This window comes from Corvus brachyrhynchos, unplaced genomic scaffold (genome assembly GCF_000691975.1).
Source record: "Corvus brachyrhynchos isolate BGI_N302 unplaced genomic scaffold, ASM69197v1 scaffold202, whole genome shotgun sequence".
NCBI classification, from domain to species: domain Eukaryota; kingdom Metazoa; phylum Chordata; class Aves; order Passeriformes; family Corvidae; genus Corvus; species Corvus brachyrhynchos.
Window position 1 is genome coordinate 5,331,330 of NW_008238132.1, and position 14,541 is coordinate 5,345,870.

At 39.8% G+C, this 14,541-nt stretch overlaps 1 protein-coding gene across 1 annotated transcript in view; it reads right to left on the reverse strand.

Moving 5' to 3' along the window:
• NUFIP1 (NUFIP1, FMR1 interacting protein 1) overlaps window positions 1–14,539 on the reverse strand; it is a gene marked incomplete at its 5' end in the record, with an annotated part of 18,972 nt that extends 4,433 nt beyond the window's left edge. Inside the window, 7 exons of the mRNA XM_017733658.1 lie at window positions 1,082–1,367; window positions 5,020–5,112; window positions 11,672–11,748; window positions 12,081–12,143; window positions 12,760–12,864; window positions 13,988–14,076; window positions 14,317–14,539. Coding sequence (XP_017589147.1) covers window positions 1,082–1,367; window positions 5,020–5,112; window positions 11,672–11,748; window positions 12,081–12,143; window positions 12,760–12,864; window positions 13,988–14,076; window positions 14,317–14,539 — 936 coding nt within the window. The remainder of the gene's footprint in view (window positions 1–1,081; window positions 1,368–5,019; window positions 5,113–11,671; window positions 11,749–12,080; window positions 12,144–12,759; window positions 12,865–13,987; window positions 14,077–14,316) is intronic.
• Window positions 14,540–14,541: the final 2 nt, after the last annotated feature.

Below are 14,541 nucleotides of genomic sequence, written 5' to 3' on the forward strand. Positions count from 1 at the left end.
AAGAGGAAAAAAATTAAAAAAGCCAAAAGGGGGAAATAAAAAAAAAAAAAAAAAAAAAGGGAGTCAAAAAGATGCACCTATACAGTAAAATCATGGATTTGGGTTGCATTATTTTTTTTTAATTCTACTTAGTTATATTGTGTTTCTTATTATTTGTTCTGGCTATATTTCTTAATTGTATAAAAAGTTGCAACTAGCTTTAATAATGTGTAATAAGCAAGTACCACATTCCTTTTCTACCTACTATAACAGAAGTCACTAGCTATACTTTGGCATAATTAGATCTTTTATCATTAAGTAAAACACAGATGCTGCAGGGAAATACAGATATATTTAAGCATACTTAAGTTTCCCAACACGCAAAGATTAATGGAACAAACAAATTGCATAGGGATGCTGAGTTCTTGTTCTCACTAATTGAAGATTATGTCTTCAAGAGGGAAAACTCAGCATCAGACATCTTTCCAGGGAATGTATTCTACCCTTGTTGCTAAAAATAGCCAGAGTATAAGTCAGCTTACATGCCATATTCTAAGAGTACTGCATCACTGCCAACTATATTATAAATAGTTACATCTGAAGAATTTATATTGCTGCCAGTATGAGGAAACAAGACATGCTCACAAAAAACCCAAACCCCAACAAAAAACCAACCCCAAAAAAAAGCAGTACTTCAGAGAACACACACATATGGAGAATATCAAGAGTAATAATACAGCAAAGAACAGAATTAAAAGAAAAATTCTGACATTTTAAGTAATTCACTTAACTCATACAAGGAAATCCATTTGTTTTCACATTCTAAATACTGTTATTTTCAAAACCCAAAGGGATATTCAACAGTCTTTAAAAAGTAATTTGACTGTTGCATTACTTCATTCTTCTTATGGTTTTATAAATATTTTCCTATATCACTGTCAATCTAGCAACCTAAGCTGGTGTATGTCCTTTAGACTACTGTACAATATTTACATCAGAACATGTAATGCTGCACACAAACTTCATGTCAGACTTCCAAAATGGTGACTAGCAAGCACAAAGTCTCAGCATCCAAACTTAAAACAACTATTTAAAACAAAACTTCTCCAAGTTCCTTCATCTTACCAACATCACCGTTTGCCAGAAGACCAAGAGGGTCCACGTCTTTCTCATATGCTTGGCCTGCCAAAGGATTTTGCTTCTCATGTTCCTTTTCACACATGCTGTCTTCTGCTCCATTGGCTTCATTTTGAGTTCTATGTGCATGATAATCGCCACCATTTTTCCTAAATTTCTTCCAGAACGGGCGCCATTGTCTTCTCCTGTGTCTTCCTTGATGCCCAAAAGCCTCTCCATTTTCTGGAGGTTTCCACATCCCTTTCATTTTTCTGGAGAATAGAAAGCAAAGCTCATACAGATGATAAGCTATGAGAATAAAAACAACTAATGTAACCAAATGGCTCAGGCCCTCATTTAAGGTTCAGCAACACAGAATGACGCCAAGACTTACACCAGCTCAGCTAACACAAGGTGACAGACCATAAAATCAGTGACACCTCATCTCAGGCAGAGCAATGGGACAAAGCTGGAACCTGAATGAACAGTTTGAAGTTCATGAGTTTTGGTTTTTAGTTTTTAACAAGGCCAAGGGTACATTGGCTAAGAAAGTTCCTCGATAATCTACAGTGCGAGGACATGGTGTTTTCATTTCAGATAACAAAGTCAACAAATACTCTATTCACATAAGCATTTAAGTCATTCAAAACAGTGGCAACAAGAAGTTAAAAGCAAAGCATCTACTATAAGCATACTTCCACTGCTGAAGTCTTTTTTCCTAGTTACAGATCTGAGAAACATCTTGCTGCACCAAATCCATTCAGCCATCTGACACCATCAGCTGCAATGACTACCTACTCCCGCCTCCAACTAATATGCCATTAATCTTTTCCATTCCAAGGAAAAGGAATAAAAGAAATGTCCATCAGGATAATGCATTTTTAAAAACCTGAAACAAAATAACAAGTCCTAAAACACAGGAAGAGCACAGCATGCTGGTTCCACTTATCTTTCATGGTTCCATAACCTTCCATGTTTCCCTATAAACACATGCTGATAGGAAGATACCTGAAAAACTTAACAAACTCTGGTCAAATTATACAGATACAAGAATAAATGCGACCAAGAGAAAAAAACAAATATAGAAGGGACAACTGAAGCTTCCTGAAAATACTTATTTCCAAGCAACAGAAACTTAATTCAGCAAAAGAAGACTGTAACTAATCATCACTACATTACAACAGCAAAAACTACACGAGATCTGCTGTCCTGAATAAGCCCCATGGCTGGTTCTGATCAGTTCTCCTTGCCTCAGCCTCACCTCCAGCATGGCTGAGGTCCTGTTATTCCTAGTCAGCCACGTGCCTCACGTTGTGAGATGCTGCGCTCATGTCTGGCATCCCTGAAATCTTGCAGCAAGGTGTTAATATTTTGTGACAAAGGACTTCTTTTTGTTTGTCTTCATTCTGATGTCTAAACAAGTCATTTGGTACCCCATCCTTCTTGAGTTACACGAAATAGTGTATAATCACACTTCATGCACCTCTTCCACCTATGCAATTTTTCTAGGCCTCCATCATACAGCACTTTCAAGCCACCCACTACTTTGCTTGTTCAGAAATGTTTCCATTACCAAATTCCTCTCTTCCATGCTCTTCTGGCCTCATCAAATCCTTCTTAAGAAGAGAACAAGGCCTGTCATAGCACTTAAAATTACTTTATATCACAACAAAACATATTTAATTTCATTCTCCAGTCATTTCATGACAGTATCTAACACTGCTCGTCCCTGATGGCATCACCCACCAAAGTGCTCCTGTGGCACAAGTGGCAAGCCACTGCCTTCCTGTGCATCAGTCCCTCACCCACAAAAGAAGGCTAATATTAACTCCTATGATTCAACTCCAACAAGAGAGAAAACGGCATTTCTGAATTTGTACAACCAGGCTCTAAATTCAGCATGTTGCTGTATAACCTAGAAGATATTGAGCAAATATAGGCTCAATTAGAGGTGTTGTCCTTGACTGAGGGTTAAAAACAACTTTCTGAGTTCTATGGGGCCTCGAACACCCAGAAAGAAACTCCAAGGTCACAAACACATCCCAACAAACATCAGCCTGGCATCTGCCTTCTGACATTCCCTCGTGAAAGATATCCTGCTCTTAGTCCCCATTCAGAGGGGATGGAGAGCTATGTACTATTATTCAGGTGCTGTAAGACACCAGACAGACTTCCAAAGTGGTCCTTCTGCATCTCTAATCTCCCACACAGGGATGCTGAGACTTAGGAGTTGTAAAGCACTTCAGAGAACCACAAATGGAAAGCACCTTGGAAGTGTTAAGCATCTAATCCTTTCTAAATCTTACTTAGCTATTTGCTTTAATAGTACAGCTTGCAGGGAACAAGCTGTATTCTATTTTTGCCTCATGCATCAGTAAATTTGCCAGATAAGCACCAATTCCAGAATCTTTACTGCTGTTATACAAAGCAGAAATGACAGCTTATGGACAGTTCACCACTTATGGACAGTTCACCAAGTCTAGAGTGCTACCAGCTCAGCAGACTGAAGGGAAAAAAAGAGATTTCTATAATCAACTAGAGTAAAAAGTTGCTAAGTGAAAGTAAATAACCTGCAATTTTGAAGGCATTTTTTCCCAGATATAAAGCCACTACAAATGTAACAGCATGGAATTGCTGATGGATGTTTAAGACTACTTGATGCATCTGACTCACCGACACAAGAGATAGCCAATAAAACCTGTAGACATCAAACAGTTTGTTACTGTGACAAAGAAAATCCATCTAAGAATCTCCAACCATAGTATCATATGCGTTTTCAGCTTTAGTTTCAATGCCCAGGTTTGGTTCCTCGGGTGCAAAGCACTCCTGCCACTTTATATCCTTTGAAGGAAGTTTTACTTCAGTCTTCTATAAATCTTTCATTTCAGTCATGAAAGGCAATTGGTTGGATGGGGGCAGGTAAGTGCTGGATCTTCTGAAGCACATGCTGTACCCAGGTAATTTGCACTGTCCACATTTAATAAATTACACTAGCTTCTTATTCTGCACTAGTTCAACCATTTCACCATGGTGCAAGTTTTGTGTTGTTTGCTGTCATCCCCTACACAAAAAGCTAGGCAAACCCCAGTTTGACTTCCATGCAGCAGAAAATGGCATTTAGCAAGAGCCCCTTAGGACTGAGTCCACTCCTGCCTTCCAGCTCAGTCATTCTAGTTTAAACAAGTGATATTTTAGGAGTGTGCCTCATTATAATTTTTTTTTTTTTTTTAAAAAAACAATCTTCCCACAGGTCCTAAAGCAGAGCTAATGAAGTTAGCTGGTTCCACCTAACAATAAAACTGAAAGAAAAGAACAAAATCATACTGGAAAATAATTTATAAGGCAGAGAACAGATAAAAATCCAAGACGAGTAAGTACTAGCTCAGAACAATGGTAGCAGATAGAGTTAATTTTATTTTCATATAGTTTTCATTACAACTTAAATAGAGCTGCTTCTTTCTTCTACCCTCCATCTTTTCTCCCTCTTCAGTTGATTATTGATTTATCATCAGAAAGGAGAGAGAGTAAGAAGTCAAATCTGCTCATAGAATCTCTGTTGGCCATTTTCAGGCAATAAAGGATTAAACCATGTGGAATTGTCATGTTGCATGACTTTTGTCCCCATTACTACTTTTTCGGAGACCAAGGTTATGCTGATCTAATGAATGGCCACTAGAATGTGGTTTTCTCAAACAAGCCAGAATACTGGATTTTTAATGTAGTTATTCCTTCATTTAACTGAAGTGGACTTTGAAGCACTATGAAGTAAACAAAAGAGTATTACATCAGTTTGTCAAATGACCTGTTCTCTCTGCAAGGGCAGCCAGACTGTGTATGCAGTGGAAGCAGTAAGTGCTGGGAGACTACACCAAGACTTCTGAACTCAGTGGGAGGAAAGCAACAAGCTTGGTTCAAACCACTTACCCAAACTGTTGGGTAGTCAGCACTTCTCCCCTTTCCTCCTTCTGCATCTGCATTTCCTTCTTCCTTTCAATGTTTGCCAACGTAGGAAAATTTCTAGAAGAAAAAAAAATAGTTTTGCTGGCTCTTAAAGGATTTACTGTACTTTCTCAATTCCCCCTTTACCAAACCAGCTTCCTCTATAACATTGCAGATTTTTAAAAATTTTCAAGGAAGTTTAACAGACTGTTTCTTTCTTAAAAAAGCATTAGTGAGGAAAAGAAACCTGAGTGCATTTATGCTTACATATCCAGACACAATGAACAACAACAACAACAACAAAAAAAAAAAATTAAAAAAAAAATCTATCACATTTGCATTCCTGTTCTTAAATAACCAAACACAATGAACAACAACAACAAAAAAAAAAAAAAAAAATTAAAAAAAAAATCTATCACATTTGCATTCCTGGATTTACCAATCCATCAAAAGCAAGGTACAGACAAACAGTTTGCTTATAGTCATGGACTCTCTGTTTGCCCCAACACATAACTGCATGATTTAGTCCTCCAATTTTATTTTTATGGAGCATCAACTGGGTTATTTAAATGACATGCCTTTAGCACACTAACTGCTGAGTTCTTGTAAACTTAAAAAAAAAAAGCTTATAGGAACAGCTTCTGGGTGCACAAGATTCCTTTAATGTGACAGGGAAAAGCACACAAGTTCCTTCTCAAGCAATATTCAGCACTGTTCTTGCACACTGACCTCAAGTTCACCAAAATTACTGCCCCTTTTTAATTCCAGGTTCAAGAAAAATTGCCAAATTACGCAGATGGAAAGAAATCTACTGTTACAACCATCTCCCAAACCATCCCTTCTCTTCCATTCCCCACCTCCCTTAACATCCTTCCCTCCAGACAAACGCCTCACTGGTTCTGACACGCACAGCCTGTGCAGCAGGCTTTTTACCACCAAAGCCCAAAAATGGCTACACTCCTTGCTCTGCAAACATTAGTTAGCTAAATCCCACTGCTTTGAGATAAAGGTGGTAAATGAGAAACACATGCACACACTCCCCCAGCTTCTGGATAGAAACACAAAGTATAAATATTTGATGTCTATTAAAATGGAGTAAAGAGAAACATAGAACAGCTTCTCACTGTAAATAGCTATCAAAAAAGACACATCTCTTTCTTTAAATATTTAATCTTATCACATGCATTTCCCCCATATTACAGCATGAATGTTAAGTGTCACATTGATTCAAGACAGCTTCAACCACATACCAAGGGAAAAAGAGAATCATTTTCTACAAGACAAACCTAAACACACTACAGAACTTGTCTCCTTTAAGAGGATTTGAACATGAGCTGTCAACATCTATTTTCATTGGATTTCTCCCAGAAATCTGCCATACAGCTCAAGTGAGCACAGGGATGTGATGTTTTACCTCTGCTCTTCCCTGTTAGTTAGATTTGTTCATCCATGTTACAACGCTCCCAGCACACAGCAAATGTGCAATGAACTCTTTAATCTCAAGAGCTTTGCATTGACAAAGACCCCGGTGCTTGGCACCTCTCCACAGTTTTAAGATAAGGTGCTTTTCTTCAAACACAAAGGCTCCCAGAAGGACAGCAAGCTATAAAATAAGTAGTTATGCTCAAAAAAATCCCCAAGCTTGTTGTAGAGATTGGTGTGGGGGGGTGTTCTAACTATAAGGGAAGACCCTAAATACTAGAGCAAAGGAGTCTTCAAATGCTCCAGCACTTATGCTGATTAAGGACACATTCAGACACGCTCTCCCAACACGATTTGAGACATGAATGCCTCCCACTTTCATTCCTGTGAGTTACCACTCCCTGCACGAGCCACCGTAATGGACTGCATGAATGCTTTCAGTTCCACTCACTTCCAAGACTGACAGATTTCTCCTAAACCACCCTTCCAGCTGACACAGGCAGTAACTGACAGCTGGCGAGAGCTCAAGTCACAAGTCCCAGTATGCCTGCAGAAGCACATCTGAAGGCATCTGTAGTGGCTCTGTTTATTTTCTCCAGCTCTTCTCAAATGTTAAATGGCATTTCACTCCCTGCCTTTACTTCATGCCTATACTGACAGAGTCTCTCCACATAAAAGGCCATAGGCTTAAATCCCAAGAGTTGACTTGGGTTTGCACCCTTCTAAGATGGCAAGCCCTCCTCCTCTCCTAAGAAAATGACATTCTTAAAATATTACCTACAAACACCACTGAAATAGAAGTAGCCCAGCACTTATGCCTTGCAAACAACTTGTCAGAGCTTGAATACAAACAACTTCATCAGTCCCCACAGGGCTTTACAAACCTGAGAAACTTAGCATAAAAGGGAGAGTTAAACCATGATGTGATGGTCTGGCACAGTGGACTTCATGAAGCCAGTACTGCCTGAGAAGGCAGCCCTATTTCATAGCAGCTGCAGTTCCCAACTGTAGACACTTCTACAATCCAAGGTTTTCCAAAATAAATTGATAGTATCAGAAAACTGCTTTTGAGACTAAGATGAGTATATCACATATCCCTCAACAAAGTGAGACATGCAGGTAAAGGACACCCTAAGCTTCTAGAGACACGGAACAGTGACACTGAGCATAATCACTTAACATGTGTGTCTTAGTGTATAGATTTTTTTTTCAATAAATAAGCACACTAGCCAGAGCCATGCATTTTTTTATAGGCCAGCATATTTTATCTTGCTACATAAACATTGGAGTAAAGCAGCTCTTAGTGAGCAGCGAACAAACAGAGCTTTGCCAACATCTAACAGAAAAGAGACCTGTTTCTATAGCAATTTACACAATGAATTCCTGAGTCAAGAGCTATATAAGTTCATCATTTTAATAGGAACAGCACTGTGTGCAAAATGCCTCAATAATTTCTTGAGCTGGTCTTAATTGCATATGCACAGCCAACAGCAAAGGAGACATGGATAGCCCAAAGGGAACAAAAATGACCCAACAGAGCTGATAAAATCTTCGCTTAACTTTCCCACATCTGATTTAATCACGTTAGCTGAGGCAGTTTTATTGCTAATCTATCCCAGCAGACCAGAGTAAACTTTATCGGATCTACATTTACCTTGATCTACTGACACGTCCCTTCTACTTTGCTTCTCTACTTTTACCAAACTCTAAGAAATTATTTTCCATATTACAGATTTCACTACTACCAATGCAACACCAGGGAGGATTCCAAACTACTCTAGGATTATCATTATGCAACTAGAAAACCAAAATTTAAAAAAAGTTTAAAATTTAAATTAAAATTTAAATTAAAATTTAAAAAAACCCTTAAAAGTGGTGTGATTAACAGTACTGGACTTCAAGCACTAAGCACACACTCAGCCTATGAGATGTATTGCAAGGAAATACAACAGACAATTCCTATCGGAACAAACCAATGCCAAGAGATTAAAGAAAGCAGGGCAGAAAGGGGAGAATTGACAAGCAACACGCAAGCTCAAGAAAATCCCCCAACGTTATATTAGGAGCTAAGCAAAAGTAAGTTTAACGAGTCGCTTTAACACTAAAGCAGCTTTTCCACATTCTTACTAATAACCATTGCTCAAGAAATGTTGGTGAGAAACAGATGGGCTGGCAGGACCCAGATCTCACTTGTGGAGTAGGGAAGACAGCAATACCTCATTCTGACACATTAAGGAAATGCATTGCAGATAATTCTCTTTAAGCTCATGTTAAAGAAAAAATATGCTGAAGACAGCACATTTCTCAACACTTGGAAGGCACAGGACAAATCAAAACAAGAAAGTTGATGTCAGACCTCACAACCATCTGTCTGCAAAACACAGGGAAACCCTGAGATCCCATGGAACTTCACCTCTATTGCTCTTTGCTTAATTAGATTTCTTGGCTCAGCAGGTTCAACAGGAAAACAGCATTCCAACCCAGCATGCTTCATCCAGAGATACTTTTTACCAGCTCTCCCCCTCCTCTTTCCTCTATTATAGTAAGGCTACACTTTAAACACAAGCTTTTTCTTAAAGAGTTTAAGCAGGATACACAATTGAGCAACACAGCAGCTAATTAACAAAAAAAAATCTCAACTGCAAGTAATTATTTATAACGGCTGAAAGAACAAGCAAGGCGGGATGCAGCATGGAAGCACACATATTAAATCACTGCAACCTAATTAGAAACAAACTATCAATGACCTAAAAAGATTCATTCTTAGCTCTGATTGGATCTTCTAGAAAGAAAAAGGTTCTTTCCTGTCACCATAAACCAAAACTGCTTAATAGCTCAGACTCCCTCTGGTGTCCCTTTTTTCTGTACAACGCAATGTTTACTGTGAGTCAACAACAGACCTTCAGTACTAAACTGATGCTCTGCTGGCGACCCAATTAATGCTTCACAAAAGTTCCAGCTGGCTTTCTCTCTCTGCCTGCCTCCCACCCCCTTTTTTTTTAATTAAAAAAGAAGGATGCTCATAGAGCTTCTTTGCTGTACAAAGAGTAACGAAAGCCACCCAGGTAGTCATTCTGCACCCATCCATCACGGCTAAACACGATGCCCACAGAAGGCCTGAAGTACCAAGATAAGGCACAGCACTACTCCATCTAGTGGCCTTGGCTCAGACAGTCCTAATCCCATTTCGCCTCTCCTGGCTGGTGGCTGTGACCACGCGACTTTGTTTTTCCTTTGATTTTACTGTGCTGCAGCGAGCAAAGGCTTTCAGCAAAGTTATATCACAGCCAAATTATATGCACCTGTAAAACCAACAATCTCTCCCATGAGATCCTTCAGAAGCTCAGCAAAACCATCTCAGGCAGAGCATCACCTTTACAATTAAGCGTAGATAAAGGGTGCTGAGACACCCAGCCCCTACTCCCCACACCAGTGTCTTAACCACAATTCTGCATTCAATTCCCACTTCCCTGATGTTCTAGCATACAGGAGAGCACATATGGACATATACACCTTAAACATCAATTCTACACTTAAACCTCAGCATCAGCCACTAGACAGGAATTCTCCAGAACTTCTCCCAAAACAAAAAAGTGTATGGGAAGTCAAAAATGAGTAGGAAAGACTGCATACAAGCATGGATCTTTTTCCTTGGAGCTACTGTTAGAAAATTAGGTCACTAAAAAAACACAGCAGCAACATGTAGACTGAAAGCAAATAAAAACCAAGCCCTCTAGCATCTTTTGAATAAAAGGAAACCTTGGAATGAAAATTAGTGTTTTTAATAATTGCCTAATCTAACACCAGACTTGTATTTGCACAGATGAAAACCAAAATTTTTGCCTGGTTAACGATGGCATTTTAAAAATGGGAGAAAAGAATTTCTTGTTTCTGTATCAAAAAAAGCTTTTTTTTTTTTTAAGAACCTATGTATTATTTTCATTTGTAAAAAATGAACAGCAGGTGCAACAGTTGACTTCTGTGACGTGCTGACACAGTGGTAAGATTTCCCTTTACCTTTCTACCTTTCTGAAATGTGCAGAAAAAGCTGAAACCAAATCCAAAGGAAAATTAAAACTTGCAAGAATGAACTTACATGGGGAGAAATTTTGCTTCTCCATACAGAAAAAAATGGATGGGAGGCAGTTAAAAAAAATATACAACAAATACCATTCGTTTTTCTTTTTTAACAAAAACAGTGTCAAAACTTATTAAGGGAAGTCGAGTTCAAAGCAAGAACGCACTAACATTGCTTTCTGACACGAATGCAAGGTGGCTACATCAGTAAGATTCCATCAGACCACTGGGTTTATTTTCACTAAAAAAACCCCATGTGACTAGTACAGTGCCCTAGCTCATCACCACTAATCTCAAAATTAAATTTGTATCATTTCCCATTCTGCATATAGAACTGTTGCTCATGGAAACAAATCATGCACTGATCACTTGCAAGACTATATTCCACATTATGAATAGAAGTGAGGAAAGCCTGCAGCATCTTTCTCCTGCTGGGCAAGTGTAGATTCTAATCCGTTCAACTCCGATGGAAAAAAAGAAATCTGTGAGATAAATACTTCAGTCCTGGTCAAGAGGAAAAAGTTATACCCTCTCACATCACAGAACAAGAAATAATGAGAAATACTGTTCCTGTGAGAATTTTACCTTGCACCTTGCATACAATGTAAATTAGACTACCTGAGAACGTATCATTCACGGTTTCTGTTCTCTTTCACTAGAAAAGAGTCAAGCAATGCAGAAAGCCCTTAAAAATTAGGAAAACTCCCTGGTGCACTCTACTGGGACAACTTAAGCTGGAGAAATCGGCACACAGTGTTACAATTATAGTCAATACAATAGTTCCAAATTTTTTAGCTGTTAAAAACCACCACACAAATATTTCTGACCTAAAATGTGATCAGGGTAAGAGGAATGAGACATTCACCTAACCTGAGGTACCAAATCAAGCATCTGGGAAAGCTACTTCCTTCTCAGCTGATATCTTGTCTTCTCTTATAATTTTCCAAATTATTATAGTCTCTGCAGTTCACACTCTTCTGGCTCAGGCATTCTGACACTGATCACTACTGAAGGAGTTTTCCAGGGTCAATGGAACAGCAGCAGCAGCAAGTTACGTGCTGCTCCTGCCCTTCAGCTGTCATCTAATAATCACACAGGGAAAATACAGAAAAACAAATTTATAGCCCACAAGTCTTACCTTTTTCTTTCTTCTCTCCATCTAGCAATCTCTTCTGGGCTATCCAATTTTATTCTTTTAGCACCAGGTGCATGTGCCTAAGGAAAAGGTATTTCACAGGTGTTTAAAAGGGGAAGGAAAAAAAACACAAGTTAAAAAAGAAAACATCATTATGTCAGCTATAGTGGTACCACACTGTTTTCATCTCCAAAACTGGTGAGGCTGTACACAGAGATGATAAAATGAATCCATTAAGAAAACCCCATAGTATTTAACATATTTTCATCCACAATATTGTCTTAAAACAGATTCTCCTCAGAGGTGATACATTTTCTTTCCACCTGAACAAAAGCAAACCACTGAAGAATGAGAAAAGGGGCTACAGTAAAGATAGCACAGACTCATATTTTGGGCCCAGAGGGTTACCTACATTCTTCCAGTGTATCTGAACAATCTTCTCATGTGCACTGAAATTGCAACCTTCTTCTGTGCACTGCAAGATAAGAGGGTGAACTTTAAACACACCAATTTACACAAATAATAAACAAGCCTTTGAGCACACTTCAAATAAACTCAGTGCCAGTTGCCTATAGAGTTTGTTACACAGGCTGTGTGAGCTACCCTGTTTGCAAACGAAGGTGACTGTAAAAGGAGCAAGCACAGATAATGTACCTTTAAATTTCATCTGATTTTAGAATAACCAGTGTAGCCAATGTATCTCATAACTGAAGAGAAAGTGAAGTTTACCTAAGATAAAAATTTGCAAGACTCTCCAATTTCAAATTTAGATACTTTTCAATAAATGAGATTTTTAAAAACGTTTTTCACACAAAAACTGTACATGCTATAGTGATGTCAATGAATTAATTCCTACGACTTAGCAATACTTCACAAGAAAAACAGTTTAAAAGGCTTCAGTAATAAAACCAAAAATACAGCTGAAGCCTCCCCTACATACAGCATTCAGAAAAAAAATCCCCCACTAATACTTGACATAGCTCTGGAATCTCTTTCCTATGTCTTCTGTTCAAAGAGTGACTACATCTAACAGCTTGCCAGGCACAAAGGTAAAAATCAAAGTGCGAATAAAAGAAGCCAAACTCATCAACCTGTTTATGCTGTGAAATATGTTCATCATACTTCTCCTGGTTTTTATAGCCACGGTCACAGGTATCACAGTAATGAGAGAAGACTGGCTCTTTTTTCTTTTTGGTCTGAAAAAAAGAAAAAAAAAATAGAAGAAATAACCTCAGGATTGCAGTTACAAGATATTCCTGTATTTAATTAGTTGTGAAACACTATTACTATTTTTGTTAATAAAGCAGCTGCATGTTTCAAAAGTTTCAAAGATAAGCTAACATAACATCAAAGTTAAGTTAAAATTACTAATCTTCTAAACAAAGTGCCCTGCACCCAGCTCTTCCCACTACCACCTTTCAATCAATTATTGCTTCTGCAAACACACCAGTCTGCTGGCACAGACTTACTGAGGGCTGTGGGATTTATGTCAAAGCCCCACATCTCTTCCCTACCAAGACAGACCATGACTGTTCTCCCATGGTATGTACAAGTTCAGAGGGCAGCACAGACCCTTCCTTCTCCCACTACACACATCAGTGTCATCTGGCTGGCTGGTTTTGACCATGTAACAGAGCACTAATGTAATCTAGGCAGTCGGGCATCACCACGGTAAGGTGACATAAATCTGTGTAAGAATTTGGTTGACATGAATCTTTCAAGAGTTACAGACTGTCACATGTTTGCTCTCTTGTAAGGGCAAGCATGCTAGACAGGAGAATGGGATCTCTATAGTGCCTTGGGCCAAGTCCCATAAGACTGATACCATCACAGAATGACAGAATGGTTTGAGTGGGAAGGGACCTTCCAAGATCATCTGGCTCCAACCCCCCCACCACAGGTAGGGACAATTTGTGACTGGGCCAGGCTGCTCAAAACCCCATTCAATTTGGCCTTCAACACTTCCAAGGACAGGCCCCAGTCACAGCTTCTTTGGGAGATCAGTATCTCATCTTCTTCACAGTAAAAAAATGTCTTCCTTATGTCCAATCTAAATCTATTCTCCTTCAGTTTAAAACCATTACTCCTCTTCTATCACTACAGGCCTTACTATAAAGTCTGTCCCCATCTTTCTCCTAAGTTTCCCTGAAGTACTGAAAGGATGCTGCAAGGTTCTTCCTGAAGCCCTCTCTTCTCCAGGCTGAACAACCCCAGCTCTTTCAGGATAGGTGCTCCAGCCTCTGATCATTTTCATGGCCTTTCCCTGGAGCCACTCCAACAGCTACCTGTCCCTTTTGCGCTAGAGACCCCACTCCATACCTTTGGCTTGTTACTTTCTTCTGGACAATGTTTACTAAATGCAGGCACTTGCTTGCCGTGCCACTTCTGGGAGAAATTACCGTTTCCACCTTCAGAAGAGAGAAAAAAAGATGAGCCATTCATAGATACAGCTGGTAAAACACCCCCTTCCTACCTAGGAGGGCAATGCAGAAGGGTCTAGGGACGAGACAAGAGAGGGCTGCGTGACCAACATGCTTGGAGGTAGGGTCCTCCAGCCCCAAGGGTTCAGGGCAGCCCCGGGGCCCCTGCCTGCGTGGGATGGGAAGGAGCCCATGGGCCCAAGAGAGGGCTTCTCCCCTGCCCCTCACCAGCGTGCGGGCCCTGCGGTCGCGCTCCGTAGGCCGGCGGGAACCAGGCGGTGGGCGAGGCGTAGCTGTGAGGGGGAAGGAAGCTCTTGGGCTGCGAGTAGCTGTCCGCAGCGGGGTAGCGCTCGGGCTGCGGGTAGCTCTGAGCAGGCGGGTAGCCCTCGGGCTGCAGGAAGTTCTGGGCAGGCTGGGAGTAGCTCTCGGCGGGAGGGATGCTCTGGGCGGGTT